The 25,126-nt window shown below is 43.0% G+C and overlaps 1 protein-coding gene across 1 annotated transcript; it reads right to left on the bottom strand.

Moving 5' to 3' along the window:
* Positions 1–235: 235 nt before the first annotated feature.
* LOC137543108 (calponin homology domain-containing protein DDB_G0272472-like) lies at positions 236–25,126 on the bottom strand. The gene is made up of 3 exons (XM_068264661.1): positions 25,064–25,126; positions 24,078–24,139; positions 236–1,493 (listed from the first exon to the last, which is right to left on the bottom strand). The coding sequence occupies exons 1-3, from the start codon at positions 25,124–25,126 to the stop codon at positions 236–238; spliced, it is 1,383 nt and encodes a 460-aa protein (XP_068120762.1).

Raw genomic sequence — 25,126 nt, forward strand, 5'->3', positions numbered from 1 at the left:
AAATGGGGGGAAAATGGGTGTCTCCTTTATTCCAAAGATAAGGAATAAGCTAAGCAGAGTGCGCAGGTAAACTACCGGTATACTATACCTGATTCTCCAGCCGCAATCCCCTCTCCCCCTGGCTCTGGGTCCCGCTTCTTGTGCATTCCTCTTCTTCATCCTCTGCGACCCTCTCCCCCTGGTTTTGGGTCCCACTTGTGCATTTCTCATCTTCACCCTCCGTGATCCTCTCCCCCTAGCTCCGTGTCCTGCTTCCTGTGTATTCCTCTTCTGCATCCTCTGCAATCCTCTCCCCCTGGCTCCGTGTCCTGCTTCCTGTGTATTCCTCTTCTGCATCCTCTGCAATCCTCTCCCCCTGGCTCCGTGTCCTGCTTCCTGTGTATTCCTCTTCTGCATCCTCTGCGATCCTCTCCCCCTGGCTCCGTGTCCTGCTTCCTGTGTATTCCTCTTCTGCATCCTCTGCGATCCTCTCCTCTTGGCTCCGGGTCCTGCTTCCTGTGTATTCCTCTTCTGCATCTTCTGCGATCCTGTCCTCTTGGCTCCGTGTCCTGCTTCCTGTGTATTCCTCTTCTGCATCCTCTGCGATCCTCTCCTCTTGGCTCCGGGTCCTGCTTCCTGTGTATTCCTCTTCTGCATCCTCTGCGATCCTCTCCTCTTGGCTCCGGGTCCTGCTTCCTGTGTATTCCTCTTCTGCATCTTCTGCGATCCTGTCCTCTTGGCTCCGTGTCCTGCTTCCTGTGTATTCCTCTTCTGCATCCTCTGCAATCCTCTCCTCTTGGCTCCGGGTCCTGCTTCCTGTGTATTCCTCTTCTGCATCCTCTGCGATCCTCTCCTCTTGGCTCCGGGTCCTGCTTCCTGTGCATTCCTCTTCTGCATCCTCTGCGATCCTCTCCTCTTGGCTCCGTGTCCTGCTTCCTGTGTATTCCTCTTCTGCATCCTCTGCGATCCTCTCCTCTTGGCTCCGGGTCCTGCTTTCTGTGTATTCCTCTTCTGCATCCTCTGCAATCCTCTCCCCCTGGCTCCGGGTCCTGCTTCCTGTGCATTCCTCTTCTGCATCCTCTGCAATCCTCTCCTCTTGGCTCCGGGTCCTGCTTCCTGTGCATTCCTCTTCTGCATCCTCTGCAATCCTCTCCTCTTGGCTCCGGGTCCTGCTTCCTGTGCATTCCTCTTCTGCATCCTCTGCAATCCTCTCCTCTTGGCTCCGGGTCCTGCTTCCTGTGCATTCCTCTTCTGCATCCTCTGCAATCCTCTCCTCTTGGCTCCGTGTCCTGCTTCCTGTGTATTCCTCTTCTGCATCCTCTGCGATCCTCTCCTCTTGGCTCCGGGTCCTGCTTCCTGTGCATTCCTCTTCTGCATCCTCTGCAATCCTCTCCTCTTGGCTCCGAGTCCTGCTTCTTGTGCATTCCTCTTCTGCATCCTCTGCGTACCTCTCCCCCTGGCTCCTGGCAGTGCGCTCCTCTTCTTTTGCAGCGGTAGGCAGAGACAATAGCCACCTACCATAAGGATCCGCTGTAGAGAACCGCTAGGTCCTCCATACTGCTAGTTCTATGCACGCTGTCCCTGTACACTAGCAGCGCACGTAGCGCACACCGTAGTGTGGCTGCCCAGTAAGCCAGAGCCACTCATGCATCATGAGCAGGCGCAGAGGTGTTCATGGGAGAGCGCATTTGTGCGCTTGCATTAAAAGGACTGTGGTCACAATAGGCAGCAGATGAGGTCCGGAGATTGGTGTGGGAAGTAAGGTAATAATTGGATTTAAAAATGTAAAATGTCTTGAGCAGTAAACGTTTAATCCATGTGGATAGCTAACTTTTTACCGCTGCAGAAAACTTTATTTGAACTTATCAGCGAGTCTGTACATGAGTCAGTGCTAACATGACCTATTCTGACCAACAGCTAATCTAGTTACCGACTCCTGTAAATCATAATAGCAATTAAGAGTTCATGGAAATGTACTGGTATCGTCAGCATCAACTCTTCCTTCAAGGAGCTTGTAGGAGGTAACTTCCAAATATAATTGCTGCGACACGCTGCCTTGCTTTAATTAACATGGTCACATAGACCATGCAGGGTAATGAGAACGCTGAAAATGACAATTATTGAAATCGGCATGTCATCGGTGGCTGTCGGGTGATCCTGATGGTAGACATGCTAAGACGCATTCCAAATTTAGGTCTTTGAACAGTTCTAGCGGAGAAAACCGGATTACAATAAACAGCGTGACAACACAGAAATGAGTCACATCTTGTCACAAATAACACGCTCGTATTATGTTCGGTGATCAGACTGGTGACAGCGGCATAATTAATTGGAGGAGTGAAATTTGTCTGCTTTTGTTTCAGCAGATAAATGCATAATGGAACGTTCCCGCAATAAAACCAAACCACTTTCTGTTTTAAAGACAAACTGTCCTCAATCTGTTTACCTGACGTTTTTGTTTCATTGAATACGCATTCATTAGTAGGTTCATTTCTAAACATCTGGGAGGAAAATGTATACTTCTCTTAAAGGGAATCTGAAGCGAAAATAAACTTATGAGATCATGGATTGTATGTGTAGTATAGTTAGGAAATAGAACAATAGTAGCAAAGAAAAGAGTCTCATATTGTTTCCAGTACAGGAAGAGTTAAGAGACTTCAGTTGTTATCTATGCGAAAGTGCAGGGGCGTAACTAGACATCACTGGGCCCCCCCTGCGAAACTTTGGATGGGGCCCCCCCTTGAAACTTTGGATGCCCCCTCCCCCGTGAAGCTTTGGATGGGGCCCCCCACCCCCCTCGCTGCACAGGAAAACTGAGGACCAATGTGTTTTCCCCATGCAGATAAAAACACTTAGACTTAAAGGAAATGTCAGGCAATCTATGCTACCCCCAGATCTACTTACCCGGGGCTTCCTCCAGCCTCTTGCAGCTGACAAGTCCCTGGTTGCAGCTCTGCTCCCAGTACATACATACACACACAGCCGTATTATTTTACTACATGAGAGCACATGCTATATGGAGTAACAACAATGACATGCTGAACATAAGATATAGTATTCACTGTAACTTTGGCAAAACATTCAGAATGTCACTGATTGATACTCTTATTACGGGATCTTGGACTCAGTGAGACAACAAGCTCTCAATGAACAACAACAGTAAAGGGGCCCATACACCTAACGATTTTCCCGCCGATATACAGCCGTGTCGATCACAATGATCGAACCGGCTGTGAAATCGCCGCACACACCGCTGACAGAACAATTCCGTCCAAAATCGATTGTTCCCGTCGATTCCCATCGACACATCCCCGCGCAAGATATTTCTTGGTCGCCGGCGGGTCGGGAGTGCGTAGTTAGCGGCGTTCGAATGCCCGACGACCAACGCAATACAGCGGTAATACATTATCTGCTCCAGCCGGCGCGAATCCCCTGGTCTTCTTCTCCGCTTCGGGCTACAGAGCTACACAGAACTTCCTGTCCCGGCAGGAAGTTTAAACAGTAGAGCGCCCTCTACTGTTTAAACTTCCCCTGGACAGGAAGTTCAGTAGCCGGAGCGTGGCGGGGCTGGAGCGGAGAAGAAGACCAGGGGACTCACGCCGGCCGGAGCAGGTAATGTATGTGCCTGCAGCAGCAGCAGCTCCACAGATTGTGATCGGTTTCAGGCTGAAATCGATTTACAATCTGTTTGCAGTAAAGGCAGCCATACGATCCCTCTCTGATCAGATTCGATCAGAGAGGGATCTATCTGTTGGTCGAATCTGATGGCGAATCAACCAGTGTATGGCCACCTTAAGACATCAATCTCCACTCTGCTGTGTTGTAAAAGTAATTAGAGGCCATAAGGTCATTAGCCTGTGTGATAAGAATCTAGGATTTCTTTCAGAGTGAATAAGGGAAAGTCTATAACTTTTTTTTTTAAATGTGACTCGGTTCTTAGGTTGTACATGAAGTCATCAGAACTTTGCAGCAGTGAGAGACAGATGTTTTTTACGAACCCTAGGAAGCAGGGACAGTGTACAAATTCCAGAGTGTGTATGAGTCCTTATCTGTGTGGTGGACACATGCAGTCAATATAACAATGGTGAGAGCAGAATACGTTTTTTTTCTCTCCTGCCCTTAGCTGTCAGTCTCTCAAACTTTTCCCCCCATGGGCCCCCTGTGGCTTCTGGGCCCCCCTGCGTAGGCATCCCTTGCAGGGTCTATTGTTACGCCCCTGCGAAAGAGCTTCTCCGAGCTTTCCGACTCAACTTGGGTCCTATTTTCTGAAGCACTGAAGAAACAGTGAGAGGCAGCTTCAGATAAGGTTTTACAACAGGGAAGTTCAAAGGGTCATTAGCTCTGCTTTGTTTCATAGTTTGAAATACAGGGTGTGGTTTTTAATTGCAAATATGAGATAATGATGCAATGTTGTAGAAAAAAATATATAAAACTGAAAATAAAAATATAAGACTCTTTTCTAGGCTACTAATGTTCTATTAATTATCTGTACTACACATACAATTCATTATATCATAAGTTGTTTTATTTTTCACTTCAGTGTCACTTTAAAAATCAAGTTTTTGTTTATTTTTTTTAAAGCGGACCTGAACTTTTGCACAGGACAGAAGGAAAACAGAGAAATGCACCCTGTATGTATTTAGAGAGTTTAGCCTGTCTAATCACCCCATCTGTGACTAATCACAAGTTGTAATTTTATCTCTCACGTTTGTCAGCCATGGCAGAGCAGCCGATTTGTAAACATAGGATGTTCACAATATGTCTGCTTCCATGAAAGCAGGAAGTAGACACACTGCAGATTTATTGCCAGATTTGTATCAGCTGTAACACAGAAATGTTTTTCTTTAAAGGTTATTATGCTGTTGTTTATCTTTTAGAGCAGAGAGGAAGTTCTGAGTTCAGGTCCGCTTTAACCTCCCTAGCGTTCTGGACGAGCTAATCTCGTCCAGAGATGCTGGAGGTCACCGCTCAGGCCGATTTGAATAATTTTTTTTTAAACACGCAGCAAGCACTTTGCTTGCTGCTTGCCTCACCCGATCGCCGCCGCCCGCCGCCGATCCGCCGCTACCCACCGCGATGCAGGGCCCCCCCAGGCGAGACCCCGTGCACTGCCTGGCCAATCAGTGCCAGGCAGCGCTGAGGGGTGGATCGGGTCTCCCTGTGACGTCATGACGTCGATGACGTCACGACGTGCGTCGTCATGCCGATGGTGGAAGCCCTTCTGGAAATCCCGTTCTGAACGGGATTTCCGGACGCGTGATTGCGCCGGCGGGGATCGGAGGGGTGGGAGGGACGCCGCAGGGAGCTGGGAATCAGCGCTAGGCTAGCTACATGATAAATAAATTAAAAAATGTGCGGCCGCGGGAATCAGAACGCCAGGCAGGTTAATGTATATGTAGCTTCTCTTGCCTGTGAAGGATTGCTGGTGCCGTGGAAGTGGCCATCTTAAATGACACTCTAGAATCATACACTAGGGTTGGCTAATGAAATGCAAATAATTTAAAGTTGATGCAGTATGCAAATGTTGCAGCAAATGTTGTATGTAAATGTATGCAGCTTGAAGATGAGAAAATTAAATCCTGGTGAGGTAAAATTTGATTGGCCCACTTTCAAGCTGCATTAATTTGCATACAACATTTGTATAATCCTGCATCAACTCGAAATTATTTAGCATCACATTGACCATCGCTACCATGCACTCCCCTGACGTGATCATGTTTATATCTTGGCCCATCTTCCCCCATGTGACCACGTGTGTCCACGTCTGCATTCATGTTAAAGGAGGGGACAGAAGTGCAAATGACTGCGGATCAGGTGACTTTGGCGCGTGGATCAGCAGGCGTCTAATAGACACCCATGCTAATTAGGTAATCAGGCGCCCATGTAGTGATTGGAAATATTAGATGAACTAATTGTCTATTGTGTAGAGGATTGGCTACAAATAGCAGTAGTTTGGATGCCAGAGTTAAACACTCGAAGGGGAGGATAATGATAGTCATGTCTAGGAGAACTCACGGAGAAGCATGGGATTTGTTTGGTCAGCTGACAGATTTGCAAAGCTCTGATTTGCTGTGATCACATCCTGCTTTGGCACATGATCATGACTAGCAAATCAGAGACTTACAGTACATATCTATCAGCTGACCAAACTGATCACATGCTTCTCCATGAGTTCTAGACAAGACCATCCCTAAGGAAGGGTTTGTGTTAGAATGAGTGCCAGATAAGCGTATAGTAAAATAATTTAAAATACCACATTTTTTGCTAGTGGTACCACTAGTAAAAGGTAGACAACTCATGCGGTGGCAAACCTATGGTGACAGGTAAGAGCTGGGGGGGTAGGGTCATACGGTCTTGAGAAATCCCAAATTGCTGGGCGATCGTCGACCCTCCTCTGCACCTCTTGATGCTATGGTCTGCACCTGATAAGTATAGGATTTTATCCACTGCTTATTGCAATATTATTATCTTTATAGGACGCATTAAAAAGTTTTGGAACTTATATGCGTGATGCTTCTAGATTGTTTTTCTTCCGTTGGTTTGTATGGACAGAATAAGAGGGAGAATCTCCACACAGAGGAAAAAGACCTAACGTCTTTCCAAGCTGGCCTAAACAAATCATGCTGTCCTGGAACTTGATTTTAACCACTTATAGGACTGGAGCCAGTATATCTACTCCCCTTGAGACTTCATCTTAGCTCCAGGGGAGTAGTTATAAGTAACTCATCACAATCGCTCCTGCGCGTTCTCCTTGCCACCCGCCAGGACACTGATTGGTGAATTGGAACAGGTGTTCCCAAATCCGATCAAAGTGTCTTTAACCTCCTTGGCGGTAACCCCGCTATCCATCACGCCGCTATCCATCACGCCCCCCCCCAGGCCCCTTTCGCTGCCTGGCCAATCAGTGCCAGGCAGCGCTGAGGGGTGGATCGGAACACCTGCCGACGTCACGACGTCGATGACGTCGGTGACGTCATCGCGATCGTCGCCTTGGCGACGGGGAAGCCTATTCAGGGAATCCCGTTCAGAACGGGATTCCCTGCAGAGTAAAAGCACCGGCAGCGATCGGAGGGGTGGGAGGGATACCTGGCGGATTCATTGTACCGCCAGGGAGGTTAATCAATTATCACTGGCATCAGTGAGATGTCAGTGGTCATTACAAAAGTTAAAGTACAAACTAAATACTTCCCGTGTATAATATAAATAAATAAATCCCCCATTAATTAACCCCTAATTCCTCCCCCCCCCCCTCCCCATAGTTGTTACCAAAATAAAACACTTTTGAAAAAAAAAGTTGACATTTAAAAAAATACAGAAATTGTTACCATAGGGACTCACCTTTTGTAATATGCATGTCATGAGAGTATGTAACTGTAATTTTTGCAAAGGGCTTGTAATTAGTGATATAGTTTAAACAAACTCAAAACAGAAAATAATACACCTTTATTTCCTCCAAAAATGTTGTCGCCATACATTGTGCTAGGGACATAATTTTAACATTTTAATAACTGGAACAAATGGGCAAGTAACATCTATGTGTTTTATCCACAGTAGCATGTTTTAATTTAAAACTATAATGGCTGAAAACTGAGAACTAATTTTTTTTTATTATTTACATTAAAATGCATAAAGAATAAAATACTTAGCAAAAAGTACCACCCAAAGAAAGCCTAATTTGTGGCAAAAAAAAAAAAACCTGTATAGATCATTTAGGTGTAATAAGTAGTGATAAAGTTATTGGCGAACAAATAGGAGGAGCACTGAAATGTGAAAAATTGCACTGGTCCATAAGTATATGTATTATGGCAATGAAGGCTCTCCCTGCTGCTGCTCAAATCCCTGGCGATGCTAAATACTTTTACCCCTCCGAGTTGTAGCAACTCAGAGGGAGGTATAATTTGGGGGTCTGGTGATCGCCGGATTCCCGAATAACTTGTGCGCCCTGCGCAACATAGCACTAGTGCTATGACGGCGCCCAGCTTTGGCGCTTGGCGGTGGTTAAGTGGTTAAAGAGGACTGTTACCAGAAAAATAGTAGTAGGGCAAAAAAATAACACAATACATTGCAAAGTGAGAAGTTGAAAAATAGAAAGTAGATCAAGAAATGATTGAATCTTTCCGTGTATTTTATCCATATTATTTGAACTACCATGAGCCTGTAGGTCATCATCTTTACTATCGGCAGAAAAGAAAAAAACTAGACAGCACCAACTTCCATTATCTATCAACACCCCCACTATCAATGTGATAGGCTAACACACACACACGCACACGCACACGCACACGCACACGCACACGCACACGCACACGCACACGCACACGCACACGCACACGCACACGCACACGTACACGTACACGTACACGTACACACACACACACACACACACACACATACATACATACACACATACATATACACACATACATATACACACACACACACACACACACACACCCTGATGATCTATACAAGAAAATGTAAAGACTTATCATGGCAAAAGGGGGATTGGCTATTGGTTGGGATGAAGTTCAGTATTGGGTTAAAGTTCCTCTTTAATCTCATTTTTGTTTTGAATATGCATTATGTACAACAGCTCTTCCCACGAAGCACTGTTACACTGAGAAAAAAAATGATGCTCTTTAATTGATAAGTAATTTACAAGAGAAAAAAAAAGGGCTAGAAAAAAGGTACATTTATCTGCAGCTCGTGACTGTTAATGTATTTGCAGATTACATTCCATCTGGCTACCTTTGAAAAGTTTTTTGTGCATTTTTGGACATAAAATAATAACATAAGATCACAACTCCAATTACTGGATTTGTTTCCCCCATGGCCTAGTTAACTTTGTTTTCCATTTGATATATTTTATTTCCCTTGCATTTGTGAATCAGGGATCAAAGTGTATCACAGCAGCTATTGGCAACACATTTACCTCTTAAATACAGAATACACAAATAAATAAATGCAGAAATACGGCTATAGTATCACTACAGTTAGTACAGTTCTTCTGTTAAAGCCCCTTATATATGATTATGTGCATGTTAGTAAATATACATTAATCAGCACAGTTTTGGGGAATTGCACATTTGTATTTTTTTTGCTATAAATGTATTAAAAGTACCTGGCTGGCTGGCTTCTGTAGCTCCATTTCCTATTAAGATTTTATTGGACAGACAGCTGCCCAATCATCCCTCCTATCCCAACATCACTCAGAAGAGGTAGGAGCCAGTAGGGAGCACCAGCCAATATTTTGCTGAGAGTATAAGTCACATGACCCTGCTCACCTCCTGCCTTTGCAGAAAGACAAGAATAAAATAAAATAAAATTGGTGGGGGTTCCAACTTTTTCCTACTTTAAATGAATACATAAAACAACTTTTCTCATAGCTCCAAACTGTCCCTTTTTCAGAGGCACAGTAACTCTTTGGGAACCAAATCCCTTTGTCCCTCTTTCTTTCTCAATTGTCCCTCTTTCAAAACTCATATACAGATCATGTAAATATGTATATTTTTCTACTGAAAAATGACTTTAACTGACTCTAAACTTTATTCTGTTCATTTAAATTGATATCTATATATATAATAGAGTAAGTGCCTCAACCTTCAAACAAGAAGAAGAAGTAGCGCCCCGCCCCCAGGGCCGGTCCAAGCAAGAAGAAGGGGCTGGTCCAAGCAAGAAGAAGAAGTAGTGTCCTATCAAACCAAGGGCAAAAAGGAATAATTTGCATATTCAGTAGCAGTGCATTGTGGGTAACCACAAATGTTCACTTATAGCTGAATTATTGCAGATTTGCTTCTGTTTTAAGAAGGAAAATTACACCAAGATTTTCTTTTTTATAGTAGGAGGGCTTTTTGGTCTATTTTATCCGCCTATACATTCTTAGTAGCTTGGGTCACCCTGAGCTGCTTGGTTACTCTGTTGTACTGGTCCAAGCCCTATATCATACAGCCCTATCAATCCTTGCTATGTACTGATGAGGACCAAATGTCTGAAACAGGCTGCCACGTGTGGGATTGATATGACTGTGTAAAACTTAAAGCTATAGGTTTGCTTGAGTTACTAAGGGTGAAAAGGAATAATTTGCATATTTAGTAGCAGTGCATTGTGGGTAATCACAAAAGTTCACTTAGGCCTGGTGCACACCAAAAACCGCTAGTAGATCTGCAAAATGCTAGCAGATTTTGAAACGCTTTTTGTTATTTTTCTGTAGCGTTTCAGCTAGCATTTTGCGGATTTGTGAAGCGTTTTTGGTGTAGTAGATTTCAGATATTGTTACAGTAAAGCTGTTACTGAACAGCTTCTCTAACAAAAACGCCTGCAAAACCGCTCTGAACTGCCGTTTTTCAGAGCGGTTTGCGTTTTTCCTATACTTAACATTGAGGCAGAAACACATCCACAATCCAAAAAATGCCTCACCCCGGGAGTATGCGTTTCTGCAAAACGCCTCCCGCTCTGGTGTGAACCACCCCATTGAGATACATTGACCAAGCGGATCAGCAGCCGCAAGCGGCTGCAGAAACGCTGGAAAAGCCGCTTGGTGTGCACCAGCCCTTAAGAAGGCAAATTACACCAAGCTTTGATATTTTTAGTAGAAGGTCTTTTTGGTCCCTTTTATCCACTAGAGATGCGAAGTTCAGATCTTTTCAATGATTCGGATGATTTGAATCGGATCATTGAAAAGATCTTTGATCCAAATCTCGGATCATTTTACTAGGGAAGCATTGGGGGCGGGGGGCGAGGGGGGGGGGGGGTGTGAAACGACTAGCAGGACAGGACTTTCCCTGCAGTGGACAGACAAAGAAGGGGAGGGGGGACGGACGGACAGAGAAGGGGAGAGGGGTGGACAGATAGAGAAGGGGGATGGTGGACAGAGACGGGCAGGGAGTGAACAGAAGGGAGGAGGTGAACGAAGAGGGGTGAGCAGAGAGCAGAAATGTTTTTTTGCACACAATACCCAATTGCAATCATATGCTTTACATATATTTCACCTATATGTTCATCTGTATACTCTGAATGCAAACGTCTCACAGTGAAAGAAAGCATTCCCCTTTTCTCACCTTGAACACATCATACATTTAGGGAGAAGATAAGTGCAGCTGTTTAGAGCAGTGCAGGAGGATCATATTGCACAGCAATCACAGTGCCTGTGTTCCAAGCTGTCTGCAGAGTTACTGAGCTGTGCTTCTCAGCCAAAAGTTTCCCATTTGTTCACAACTACAACAGACAGCCTATAATCAGCAGCACATTGCAGCCAGTAGTGTACTCCACACATATCTGGCAGTGGCACCCATGTCCCCTCTCCCAACTACCTGTCCCTGCAAGGCTGGCTGGCTCCCCTCCAACTGAGCGATCCATCTCCGCTCTGCTTCCAGGACCCCGCTGCCCGCTGAGAGAGGGTGGCATGCCGCTCCTGGCTCCACCCCTTTTGATCCGAATCTGTTCATTTTGATGATCCGGATGATTCGACTCACAAAAGAGATTCGGATCAAAGATCCGAATCGTTCATGATCCGGACAACACTATTATCCACCTATACATGCCGAGTGGTTTGGGTCACCCAGAGCTGCTTGGTTACTCTGTTGTACTGGTCCAAGCCCTATCTCATACAGCCATATCAATCCATGCCATGTACAGATGAGGACCAAAAGTCTGAAACAGGCTGTCACAAGTGGGTTTGATATGGCTGTGTAAAAGTTAAAGCTATAGGCTTACTATACACCAACTAAGGGATACTAAGGGTGAAAAGGAATTGTTTGCATATTTAGTAGCAGTGCATTGTGGGTAACCACAAATGTTCACTTATAGCTGTATTATTGCAGATTTCCTTCTGTTTTAGGAAGGCAAATCACACCAAGCTTTGCTTTTCTTAGTAGGAGGTCTTTTTGGTCCCTTTTATCCCCCTATACACTCTGAGTGGTTTGGGTCACCCTGAGCTGCTTGGTTACTCTGTTGTACTGGTCCAAGCCCTATCTCATACAGCTGTATCAATCCCTGCCATGTACTGATGAGGACCAAAAGTCTGAAACAGGCTTTCTACATGTGGATTTGGTATGACTGTGTAAAATTTAAAGCAATATGCTTGCTATACACCAGCAGCTCTGGATGCTTGCTTGGCATACCAAGGGAGAAAAGGGGTAATTTGCATATTTAGCAACAGTGCATTGTGGGTAACCACAAATGTTCACTTATAGCTGAATTAATGCAGATTTCTTTCTGTTTTAAAAAGGCAAATTACACCAATACATTGTGCGACATTGCAGTAAGTGATGACAGTGGAACGCACGATGGAACACGGAAGAGGTGAGTCATCCCCGCCCGCTGCCTCTTACTAATAGTGGCGGCTGTTACTGTGCTCAAGCAGGAGGGGGAGGTTCCTGCTGAGCTTAACCATTTGCGGACTGCAGTGATAGAGATCTGCGCCCTGTTTTGATGGGCTCCTGGCTGGCAGGGCGTAGACCTCTATCACCGGCGCCGCCGATCCCCGCCGCGATCGCGCGCACCGAACCGGCTGCACTTAGCTGTCTTATGACAGCTAAGGCTTCCGGGTATCGGCAGGAGCCGTCACTGATTGGCTCCCTGCCGTGTGATCGCTGTGAGCCAATCACAGCGATCACCCTCCGAAAGGCAACATAGTTGCCGTTCCGCCTCCCTCTCCGCCTCCCTCTCCCTGTCACTGTGGATCTTGTGTGACAGGGAGAGACGCACAGCCTGCAGCCGTGACAGGCTGTGCGATTTTAGTGTAAATAAAAATCTTTTTATATCCAGATCTCCCCCCAACCACCTATATATAGATAGATCTATATCTATATATAGATCTATATATATATATAGATCTATATATATATATATATAGATCTATATATATATATATATAGATAGATCTATATATATATATAGATCTATATATATATATATATATATCTATTTATATATATAGATCTATATATATATATATATAGATCTATATATATATATAGATCTATATATATATATAGATCTATTTATATATATAGATATATATATATATATATATATATATATATATATATATATATATATATAGATATATATATAGATATATATATAGATATATATATAGATATAGATCTATATATAGATCTATATCTATATATATATATATAGATCTATATATATATAGATCTATATATATCTATATATATATATAGATCTATATATATATATATATATATATATATATATAGATCTATATATATATATATAGATCTATATATATATATAGATCTATATATATATATAGATCTATATATATATATATATAGATCTATATATATATATATATATATATATATATATATATATAGATCTATATATATATATATATATAGATCTATATATATATATATATATATATATATGTATATATATATATATATATATATATATATATATATATATATATATATATATAGATCTATATATATATATATAGTTCTATATATATATATATATATATATATATATATATATATATAGATCTATATATATATATATATATATATAGATCGATATATATATATAGATCTATATATATATATATATATATATATATATATATAGATCTATATATATTTTACTGGATTGTGATTTTAACCACTTGCTGACCGCCCCTACCTAGGGGCGGCGGCAAAGTGGAGCCCGCAACGACCGCAATACGCCGATCGGCGGCGGCTCGTTGCGGACTAGCTGGCCGGGGATCGCACGCTGGATGTGCCCGCCCGCGACGTCAACCCTCCAGCCAATTAGCAGCGGCGGCGGGTTGTTAACCCCCGATCTGCCGCATGTAAAGCGGATAATACGCTTTGTAATGTATACAAAGCGTATTATACAGGCTGCCTCCTGCCCTGGTGGTCCCAGTGATTGAGGGACCACCAGGGCAGGTTGCAGCCCTCCTAGTAAGTACCCAAGCACACTGATCCTGCCCCCTGATCGCCCACTGCACCCATCAGACCCCCCCTGCCCACCCCTCAGACACCTGTTTGCACCCAATCACCCCCCTAATCACCCATTAATCACTCCCTGTCACTATCTCAACGCTATTTTTTAGATTAGGTCCTAAACTGCCCCCTGGAGGCTCCTGAACACCCCCCCCCCACACCCTCAGATCCTCCCTAGACCCTCCCCCCTGTGTACTGTATACATCTATTCTTCCCTATAATCACCCACTGATCACCTGTCAATCACCCATCAATCACCCCCTGTCACCACCTGTCACTGCCACCCATCAGATCAGACCCTAACCTGCCTTTTGTGGGCACCTGATCACCCACCAACACCCTCAGATTGCGTGTAGACCCACCCTCAGATCACCTCCGAAAGTGCATTGTTTACATCTGTTCTCCCCTCTAATCATCCACTGATCACCCATCAATCACCCTGTCACCAACTGTCACTGCTACCCATCAGATCAGACACTAATCTGCCCCTTGCAGGCACCCAATCACCCGCCCACACCCTCAATTAGCCCCCCAGACCCCCTCTGATCAACTCACCAGTGCATTGCTTGCATATATTCTCCTCTGTAATCACCTACTGATCACCTATCAACCACCCCGTCACCCTCTGTCACTGCTACCCATCAGATCAGGCCCTAATATGCCCGCTGCGGGCTTCTGATCACCCGGCCAAACCCTCACCTGCCCCACCGCAGTGACAGAAATTTTTTTTCTGATTACTGCTGGTACGACTTAATTGCCATGTCCAGGTCACGATTTGAGAACATTCCTGCACTTCAGTGCCAATACAACCTGTCATCTAAGAAGCCACCCTGCTTATGACCGGTTCCACAAAATTCGGCCCCTCATAGACCACCTGTCATCAAAATTTGCAGATGCTTATACCCCTGAACAGTCATTTTGAGGCATTAGGTTTCCAGACTACTCCTCGTGGTTTTGGGCCCCTAAAATGCCAGGGCAGTATAGGAACCCCACAAGTGACCCCATTTTAGAAAGAAGGCACCCCAAGGTATTCCGTTAGGTGTATGACGAGTTCATAGAAGCTTTTATTTTTTGTCAAAAGTTAGCGGAAATTGATTTGTATTGTTTTTTTTTCACAAAGTGTCATTTTCCACTAACTTGTGACAAAAAATAAAATCTTCTATGAACTCACCATACACCTAACGGAATACCTTGGGGTGTCTTCTTTCTAAAATGGGGTCACTTGTGGGGTTCCTGTACTGCCCTGGCATTTTAGGGGCCCTAAACCGTGAGGAGTAGTCTAGAAACCAAATGCCTCAAAATGACCTGTGAATAGGACGTTGGGCCCCTTAGCGCACCTAGGCTGCAAAAAAGTGTCACACATGTGATATCGCCGTACTCAGGAGAAGTAGTATAATGTGTTTTGGGGTGTATTTTTACACATACCCATGCTGGGTGGGAGAAATATCTCTGTAAAGGGACAATTGTGTGTAAAAAAATCAAAACATTTTAATTTACAGAGATATTTCTCCTACCCAGCATGGGTATGTGTAAAAATACACCCCAAAACACATTATACTACTTCTCCTGAGTACGGCGATACCACATGTGTGACACTTTTTTGCAACCTAGGTGCGCTAAGAGGCCCAACGTCCTATGAGTACCTTTAGAATTGCACAGTTCATTTTGAGGCATTTGGTTTCTAGACTACTTTTTACGGTTTAGGGCCCCTAAAATGCCAGGGCATTATAGGAACCCCACAAGTGACCCCATTTTAGAAAGAAGACACCCCAAGGTATTCAATTAGGTGTATGGGGAATTCATAGAAGATTTTATTTTTTTGTCACAAGTTAGTGGAAAATGACACTTTGTGAAAAAAACAATAAAAATCAATTTCCGCTAACTTGTGAAAAAAAAATGAAATCTTCTATGAACTCACCATACTACTAACGGAATACCTTGGGGTGTCTTCTTTCTAAAATGTGGTCACTTGTAGGGTTCCTATACTGTCCTGGCATTTTAGGGGCCCTAAACCGTGAGGAGTAGTCTAGAAAATAAATGCCTCTAAATGACCTGTGAAATCCTAAAGGTACTCATAGGACTTTGGGCCCCTTAGCGCAGTTAGGGTGCAAAAAAGTGTCACACATGTGGTATCGCCGTACTCAGGAGAAGTAGTATAATGTGTTTTGGGGTGTATTTTTACACATACCCATGCTGGGTGGGAGAAATATCTCTGTAAATGGACAATTGTGTGTAAAAAAATCAAAAGAAATCTCATTTACAGAGATATTTCTCCCACCCATCATGGGTATGTGTAAAAATACACCCTAAAACACATTATACTATTTCTCCTGAGTAAGGCGATACCACATGTGTGACATTTCTTTTGCAGCCTAGGTGCGCTAAGGGGCCCAAAGTCCTATGAGCACCTTTAGGCTTTACAGGGGTGCTTACAATTTAGCACCCCCCAAAATGCCAGGACAGTAAACACACCCCACAAATGACCCCATTTTGGAAACTAGACACTTCAAGGTATTCAGAGAGGGGCATGGTGAGTCCGTGGCAGATTTCATTTTTTTTGTCACCAGTTAGCAGAAATGGGAACTTTTTTTTATTTTTATTTTTTGTCACAAAGTGTCATTTTCCGCTAACTTGTGACAAAAGATAAAATCTTCTATGAACTCACCATGCCTCTTAGTGAATACTTTGGGGTGTCTTCTTTCCAAAATTGGGTCATTTGGGGGGTATTTATACTATCCTGGAATTCTAGCACCTCATGAACCCTGACAGGTGCTCAGAAATGAGAGAGATGCTTCAAAATGGGAAAATTCAATTTTTGCACCATAGTTTGTAAACGCTATAACTTTTACCCAAACCAATAAATATACACTGAATGGTTTTTTTTTTATCAAAAACATGTTTGTCCACATTTTTCGCGCTGCATGTATACAGAAATTTTACTTTATTTGAAAAATGTCAGCACAGAAAGTTAAAAAAATCATTTTTTTGCCAAAATTCATGTCTTTTTTGATGAATATAATAAAAAGTAAAAATCGCAGCAGCAATCAAATAGCACCAAAAGAAAGCTGTATTAGTGACAAGAAAAGGAGGTAAAATTCATTTAGATGGTAGCTTGTATGACTGAGCAATAAACCAATAAAGCTGCAGTGGTCTGAATGGAAAAAAGGCTCTGGTCCTTAAGGGGTGAAAAGACTGCGGTCCTTAAGTGGTTAAGCTGGTGGTAGAGCACACATGGGAGACCCAGTTGAGGAGTCCCCTCCCCGCCGCTGTGCCCAATACCCCCTTCCTGCCCTCTACCCTCTTATGCGGCGTATGCTACGCCGCGGGGCGGCTAGTATTTCTTATTTTCAAATGTTAAAATGAAGCAAAACTAGTGATTGTAGAATGTACCAGTGTGGTTTGATTGAAAAAACATCTTTTGCTTCTGAATTCTTTGTGATATGCATGACGAGGGGTGTGGTGGGGTGTGGTGGGGTGTGGTTAGAGGCGTGGCAGGGGTGTGTCCTAAAGTCTCCCTCTTTCTTATCTCAAAAATGTTGGGAGGTATGACTTTTCTAGCTGTCTTTGCCCTGGTTGCCCACTGTTGTTGCCCCCTGCCTGTCAGAGCAGGAAATGGAAAAGATTCACCCAGATGGGAACAAGGACAGATGTAAAAAACAAAGACTTTCTAACCAATTTCCACACTATTGAGAACTAACATAATGTGTGTGGGCTTTTTTACAGCTGGTAAAGGAATAAATTGCTCTAATCCCAGCCTAGAAGGATGTTTATATAAACACACAGATAATCAAGCCCAGCTTTAAGCTGCAGAGAGTAATTTTGCTTCAACTAGAGGAAATTTGTAAAGCGATGCACTTTTGTATTTGCCAAAACATCTGCTAAAAGGGGCCCATACACCTAACGATTTTACCGCCGATATACAGCAGATTTGATCACTGTGACCGAATCTGCTGTAAAATCGTTGCACAAACGCTGACAGAACGATCGATTTCCGTCGGAAATCAATAGTTCCCGTCGATTCCCGTCGAGCCGTCCGTGCGGAAGATTTTGCTCGATCGCCGGCGGGTCGGAGTGTGTCGATAGCGGCGTTCGAATGTCCGACGACCGACGATAGCAGCAATACATTACCTGCTCCTCCGACGCGAATCCCCTGGTCTTCGCTGTCTTCTTCTTCGCTGGGCTCCGGGTTCCGGCTGGCGTCACTTCCTGTCCCGGCAGGAAGTTTGAACAGTAGAGCGCCCTCTACTGTTTAAACTTCCCCCCGGCAGGAAGTTCAGTGAAGTTGGGGCCGAGCGCGGAGAAGAAGACAGCAGAGACCGGGGGACTCGCGCCGGCCGGATCAGGTAATGTATGCAGGGGGGGCGGCGGCAGCTTCACAGATGGTGAATCAATTTCATGCTGAAATCGATTCACAATCTGTTTGCAGTAAAGGCAGTCATACGATCCCTCTCTGATCAGATTCGATCAGAGAGGGATCTATCTGTTGGTCGATCTGATGGCAAATCGACCGGTGTATGGCCACGTTTTCACTTGTATCTCCCTAATGCACCATGTAAATTTAATTTACCATTGTTATGTAAGACTGTGTGAACTGAGCTTATGATTACACGCAAGATGGTACTGTTGTTTTTTTATAAAAATTGGAGTTTAAGTGCATTTGATCAGTGCTTTTACTTTACAGATCATTTAGAAGTATTGATCCTGCGGCTCTGTTTCCCAAGTGTGCAGTGCTTTGATATCTCTGCACCAAAGGATCATGGGAAAGCACTGGAGGATCATGGCAAGCAACATTTCTGGATTTTTTTGTCTGTGTTAGTAAAGCTGGTAATGTGCCCAGGGATTGGAACCTGAATCCCAGACAACCTTTCTACTGAATCCTCTACTTAAAGAGGAACTCCAGTGAAAATAATGTAGTAAAAAAAGTGCTTCATTTTTACAATAATTATGTATAAATGATTTAATCAGTGCTTGCTCATTGTAAAATCTTTCCTCTCCCCGATTTACATTCTGACATTTATTACATGGTGACATTTTTACTTATGTAGCTGCTCCTAGCTGTTTTGGCTGTTAGAGACAGCTGTAAACAGCTAATTCCTGTCTGTGAACATTGTTACATTGTGGCAGTTTGCCCAGAGTACTGCGGTACTCAGAGCTTCTTGTGGGAGGGGTTTCAGCACAAAATCAGTCATACAGCGCCCCCTGATGGTCTGTTTGTGAAAAGCATCATATTTCTCATGTAAAAGCGGGTATCAGCTACTGATTGGGATAAAGTTCAATTCTAGGTTGGAGTTTCTCTTTAAAGCAATACTGCAGCAAACAAAAAATAACAAAAGAACCATAGTTAGTTATGGTTCTTTTAGAGTCTTCCTGCCTGGTCCAACAAGGGTGAAGAGGTGGCCATGATAGGATAAAACTAGATTAAAAACAAAGTAACATCGAAACAAAGTAGAGGTGGCTTACCTCTCAAGACGACACAACTAAGTGAAAAAGGTACATTTTATTTTCACAGGCAACACGATTCATGGGTACACGCCCACTTCATCAGGCCAATAACAGTGCCGCAATGTAACAAGCCACAAAGCTGGGAGCGCCTCTCTAGAGAGCACTTCCGGCTACTTATACTGGGGGCCTACCTAATACCGGTGGTACCTCTGGCTACCAATTCTGGCGGGTTGTCTAATTCTGGGGGGCACCTCTTACTACCTAAAACTAGGGGAGGGCACAATGGTCCCTTATCTTTTTTTGTAGGAAGCCCTAAGCAAAATTTTGCTATGGGGCCCCCATGGTTTCTAGCTATGCCTCTGGATGATTGACTAAACAGCACAAAGAACTGTATAGGAGTTGTGTGTGGTCTGTAATTTACTTTTTCTTTAATTCTCAGTCCAAAGATACTGTATGGAATTATCCAAAGTCGAGTTGGACCAGAAGTATAATTGTGGGCTCATCAATGTACTGAGCACACACAGATATGTACAATAAAGACTGCCATAACACCGGTATGTTTGCTTTGGGTTGGTCCAGTACATTGAAATTGGCCATTAGAAGCCACAGAAGTGTTTGTTTTGTGGATGTACACAGTGTGACGTTCTCAGAAGCTATAATCCTTCTCTTGGAATACAGAGAATCCAATCAAACTCTTTGTTCGATTTTTCTCTGCTGTTTGTAGAAGAAAAATACTAAAAATAATTTTGATTGTACCTTTCCACCACTTTTAGGTAAATTTTCAGTTAAAAAGTGCTGGAAAGGTCTTTTAACCTCTAGCTGACCGCTCCACACCAATTGGCGTGAATGAGGCTAAGGCACCAGGACCGATCCATGCTGATTGGCTTAAACGCTGACTATACTAAAGTAACCACTAAAGTCGGCACAAAATTGTGTTGTGAAAATTATGCAAAATTACAAATGGATTACAAAAAATTAATTGAATGTCCAAACTGTAATAACATATGGCCGTAATTGCGAAAATGTACGCGCAATTTCGTGTAATCGTAATTAGCAGATTACAATCATCAATGCTCCTTAGGTAAGTATCTGATTTTGTACCCGAGCTTCAGCTCAGGTACACTTTAAAGAGACACTTAAGCAAAAAAAAAAATTATGATATAATGAATTGGTTGTGTAGTACGAATAATTACTAGAATATTAGTAGCAAAGATAATATTCTCATATTTTATTTTCAGTTGTATAGTGTTTTTTTATAACATTGCATCATTCTCTAATATCTGCAGTTTACACACTACTCAGCATTCTAAATGATTTTACAGAGCAGTCTTGTGAACTATTGACCTGTCAGAGAAAAAGAAGATACAATGACTGACAGTTGAGATAAAAAGCTTCAGAAGACAGAGCTCTCTGCGACTTTGAAAGTCGTGGAGCTCAATGGCTTTTTTGCATAGATAACAACTGGAGTTTCTTAACTCTTCCTGTACTGGAAACAAAATTAGACTTATGTCTCTGCTCCTAATGTTTTATTTCTTAGCTGTACTACACATGCAAATCATTATATCATCATCATTTTTTTTTTTTTTTTTGCTTCAGTGTCTCTTTAAAGATATATATATCTTTTGCTTGTATCATTTGTCTGTGCTATAGAATGATCCTTGTTCAGGAGCAGCTCCTATGTAAAGGGCATTACAGAAGCACAAAAAATGTCTGCTGCTGCTGTGAAATATTTCAGTGGGATGATTTAATGCCTCCTCCATACAGAAGTAAGAGAAGATGATTCACTGTCATCAGTGTCCCGGCCCTGAGCTCCCTGTGTTTTATGGTTCCTCTATGGGAACTTGTAAAATACAGAAGCTGTAAACCCCATCGCAACTCTTTTAGCAATGTATGAAATATATACTCCTTCTATTGATTAACAACCAATCTAAGACAATATTTCCCTTTTCAGTTTCTCTTTTAAAAGTGTTGAATCTTCATAGTTTATTCATCTCAGGAAATACATTTCTTATTTTACAGATTTTGAGGCATAAGGTTAGGATTCAGGGGCGTTGCTAGCCCCAAAGATTAGTGGCACCTGCCCCGGATCTATTCTGCGGTGCCCCAGATGTCCCGCAGGCAGTGTCAGGAAGTGGGCAGCAGTACCCATCTCTGGCCACTTGGTCTTCAGATTCTACAGACTTATCTCTTGTGGGCTTCTCCCCTTAGTGTCTGAGAAGGAATCAGACATTAGAGCTTCTAGTATTTGATTCTTGGATACTAGGGGGAGAATCAGCCAGCTACAGAAGATCTCTCCAGACTTGGAGAGTATATGGAGGAGATGAGTTCCTCCCGCTGTGCTATTCTGTTTGGAAGGGGGGCGGGGTTTCAGGGGTAGGAACAGTGAGGAGACACACAACAATGCATGCTCCCTATGGAGGCTCCACAGCTTCCAGCATGTCACTACAACAACCAGCATGCCCCATAGAAGCACCACAGCACACAGTATTCCCCATAGAGGCACCACAGCACCTAGTATGCCCCATAGAGGCACCACAGCTCCCAGCATGGTGCCACACACCACCCAGAATGCATTTTATTTTTGTGGTAATGGAGAGGGGGGGGCTTCATTTTCTGGGCAGACCTACATAAGCTGCTGTTAAGTTCATGTAAATTTAGCTCCACCCATAACCACACCCACATTCTGGTGCATGGCCACACCCATTTTTGTCTGGAGTGCCCAAAACTGGCCTGGATTTCTTAGGAGCCTAGCAACACAATTGTTGGGATTATATTTGTAAATATGCCCAACATTTTTTTTATAATGAGATTGCATCATGGTTGTTTGTTTTACAATTACCATTCTTTAATAACATGTAAGAAGTTTTGAATAACATGTCTGTGCCATTCTCCACCATTGTAAAGTGGCGATCCCACCTACAGTAGTGAACTGCATTGAAATTGATCTGGCCCAGTAACTTCATACAGATTGTAATGCTTTTTAAAGAACACCACTACATTTTCAGATTACCTTAAATGGGGAGAGATAAAGTTGGACAATTTCATTCATGGCTATGCTTCACTGATACTTATACTAGAGAAAAGCTTGAATTCCAACTTGTACTGACAATTTGCACATACTTGGAACTGAGCCAGTTTAACCCAGTAAGGGCTTGTTCACACTAAGAGCGTTTTCGATTTTGGGCGATTATGAAAATCATTTTAAAAGTGATTGAACAATGTTGCTCTACGTGAGTGCTCTTTACATGAGCGATGAGCTTTCTTTCCAAGCGCAAACGCGGGTCCTGCACAATTTCCTGAGCGTTTGCCCTTCAATGCAAAGTATAGGGAAATAATTAAGCGCTTTGAAAAGCGATTTGGTGAGTGCTTTAAAAAAAAAAAAAAAAAAAAACAACATGCAATTATTCAGTTCCAGGTCAAAGAGTTCACATCGTGCTTGTCGTGAGGAAGAAAAAAAAATCGTCAAACAAAAGCACTCAGAAAAGCGCTTAAAGTACATCCGAGGTGAACTTTTACTCATTGCATAATTGTGTTCCTTTCCTATTGTTTATAGGGCATTCCTCAAGCCAAATACTTTTTTGCTTTTGTTTTAATACTCTAATTCCCTATAAACTAAAGAAGCCACGCCCACAAGGTTTCAAAGAGCCAAGTCATTTTCAGACAGTAGCAAGGGCTCATGGGAGCTCAGTCTGGGCAGGAGGAGGGGGAGGTATTACTAGCCAGAGATTTCAGAGGCATAGGGGAAGAGGGAGGAGGAGGAGGGATTAGGTTTTTTTCACAGGCTGAGTGCTCAAGATGCAGATAAGCCTGCCTCTGTGTAATGTTTACAAACAACATGGCTGCTGTCATTGTATCACAGGAAGAAATAATCATATTCTATTAAAGCTGTTTGCTGCTAGATTTGCTGTGTAAACTATATAAACTTTAGATAAGATATATAGACCAGTTACTTGTTATAGTTAGTTTTTCATCTCGGATCCGCTTTAACAAAGCACAAATCGCTCTGATAGCGCAGGGAAAAGTGCTTACAAAAGCGCTCAGCGTTTGCAATTGTGCTGGTAATTTATAATGTAAACAAGGTCTGACAGCTGTTTAATTAACCAGCTGCTGGCTAATTAGCCAAAAGCTAATGGGTCTAATAGGCTCAGTGTCAAGTCAGTGTCAATTTGCATGGAAAGTTGGTTCAAACTCATGTCAAATCCAGAACCACTAGCCAATCCACACTGAGGCCATCTTAATGTGTTATTCCCTGTAAAGTACTGCAAAAGACACCAGCTCTATAGCAATATTTACTAATAATAATGATGATAATGATAATATTATTTCAAATAATATATTTTTACTAGCCATTATTCCCGTTACATTTACAGGCACTAGGCTGTTTGATCTTAAAGGTTGATTTGTGTACCGCCGTACTGCCCATATGGGTGTCTGTGGTCCCATATGCAAACGTGTCCATGGCCCCCCCTATGCATGTGTGCGTAGCCGCAGCCCTGCACATGCACACTATGGCAGTACATATGGACGCAGAAACCTGGGGATTTATTAGGTAAGATTATTATTATGTCCTCTATGAATTCCTAGTGCATTTAGTTCTCCGTGGTTTAAACAAGTACTCTGTAATACCTCAATTACCAAATCATACCCAAATCATACGCAAAGCGCCATATCTACCCTCACCTTGCACTGATGAAGGCCAAAACAGCCTGAAACGCTCGTCTAGAAGTTGGAGTATAATGGCTCTGCAGAACAAAAAAAAGACTCTGGGTCTGCTGTAGAGCATGGGCCCTGGCTGTATGCCTGGCTTTGTGAGGACAGAAAGCATATTCACTCTCTAACCTGAAGTCAGGCACCATGGGAGAAACTTCTTGCTCACATGAAGCCGAATATTTTAAGATGGCAAATTTGTACGTGTGACAATACCAGTAACCGATGAAAGAGGAAGGTCATGCAGTGAATGACCTCACAGGCTACAGTGCGATGTTCAGCATACCTTATTCAAACAGGAACAAACTTTTCAAAATATGTTAGGATGGGAAAACAGAGTTATGTTTCCAGCCCAACTAGAGGGCCACGCAGAGGTCAATGGTTCACTATAATTAACCCTTAGGAAGGAAAAATATTTTATTATGAACAGAGTCCTATATTTGTGAATGTACAGACAGCAATTTGGGTCAAAAGACAGAGCCCAAATTACTCTAAAAACAACACAATTCGTCTGCCGCGGTGGACATATTTCCCCGAGTCCACAGGGACCTGGAGGGTAGATAGTAATAAATACCAACGGGATTTTGGCAGGAGCAGGGTGAGTCATTTTTTGGCTATACCCTGTGCCCAAATTCCCTGGCAGTTTAATTATATGTATGCCTATAGATTGCTACAGCAGTACCATTTAAATCAAACATGTAAAGAAAAAAAAATTGGTCATACATTTGCATACATCATTTGCATAATTCTGCATCAGCTCATATTTGTTTGCATCTCGTTGACCAGCCCTAGTCATAACTTCAATATGCTGATTCCAAAAATGTTGTGCCTTGTTGTTAGCCGATCGTCATACAGGAGGAAGGTATGTGCCGTACACCAGAGTATTATGACAGGTTAGAACTATGACAGCAATGGGAATATCACAACTGGTAGCTTATTGTCAGTAATCCTGCGCTTACCATGTCAGTTTCTGCTGCCTCCGCTGGCAGCGCATCTGGGACTTCCGGTGCGGCTGCCCGCAT

Source organism: Hyperolius riggenbachi, chromosome 1 (genome assembly GCF_040937935.1).
Source record: "Hyperolius riggenbachi isolate aHypRig1 chromosome 1, aHypRig1.pri, whole genome shotgun sequence".
In the NCBI taxonomy this organism is placed as follows: Eukaryota; Metazoa; Chordata; class Amphibia; order Anura; family Hyperoliidae; genus Hyperolius; species Hyperolius riggenbachi.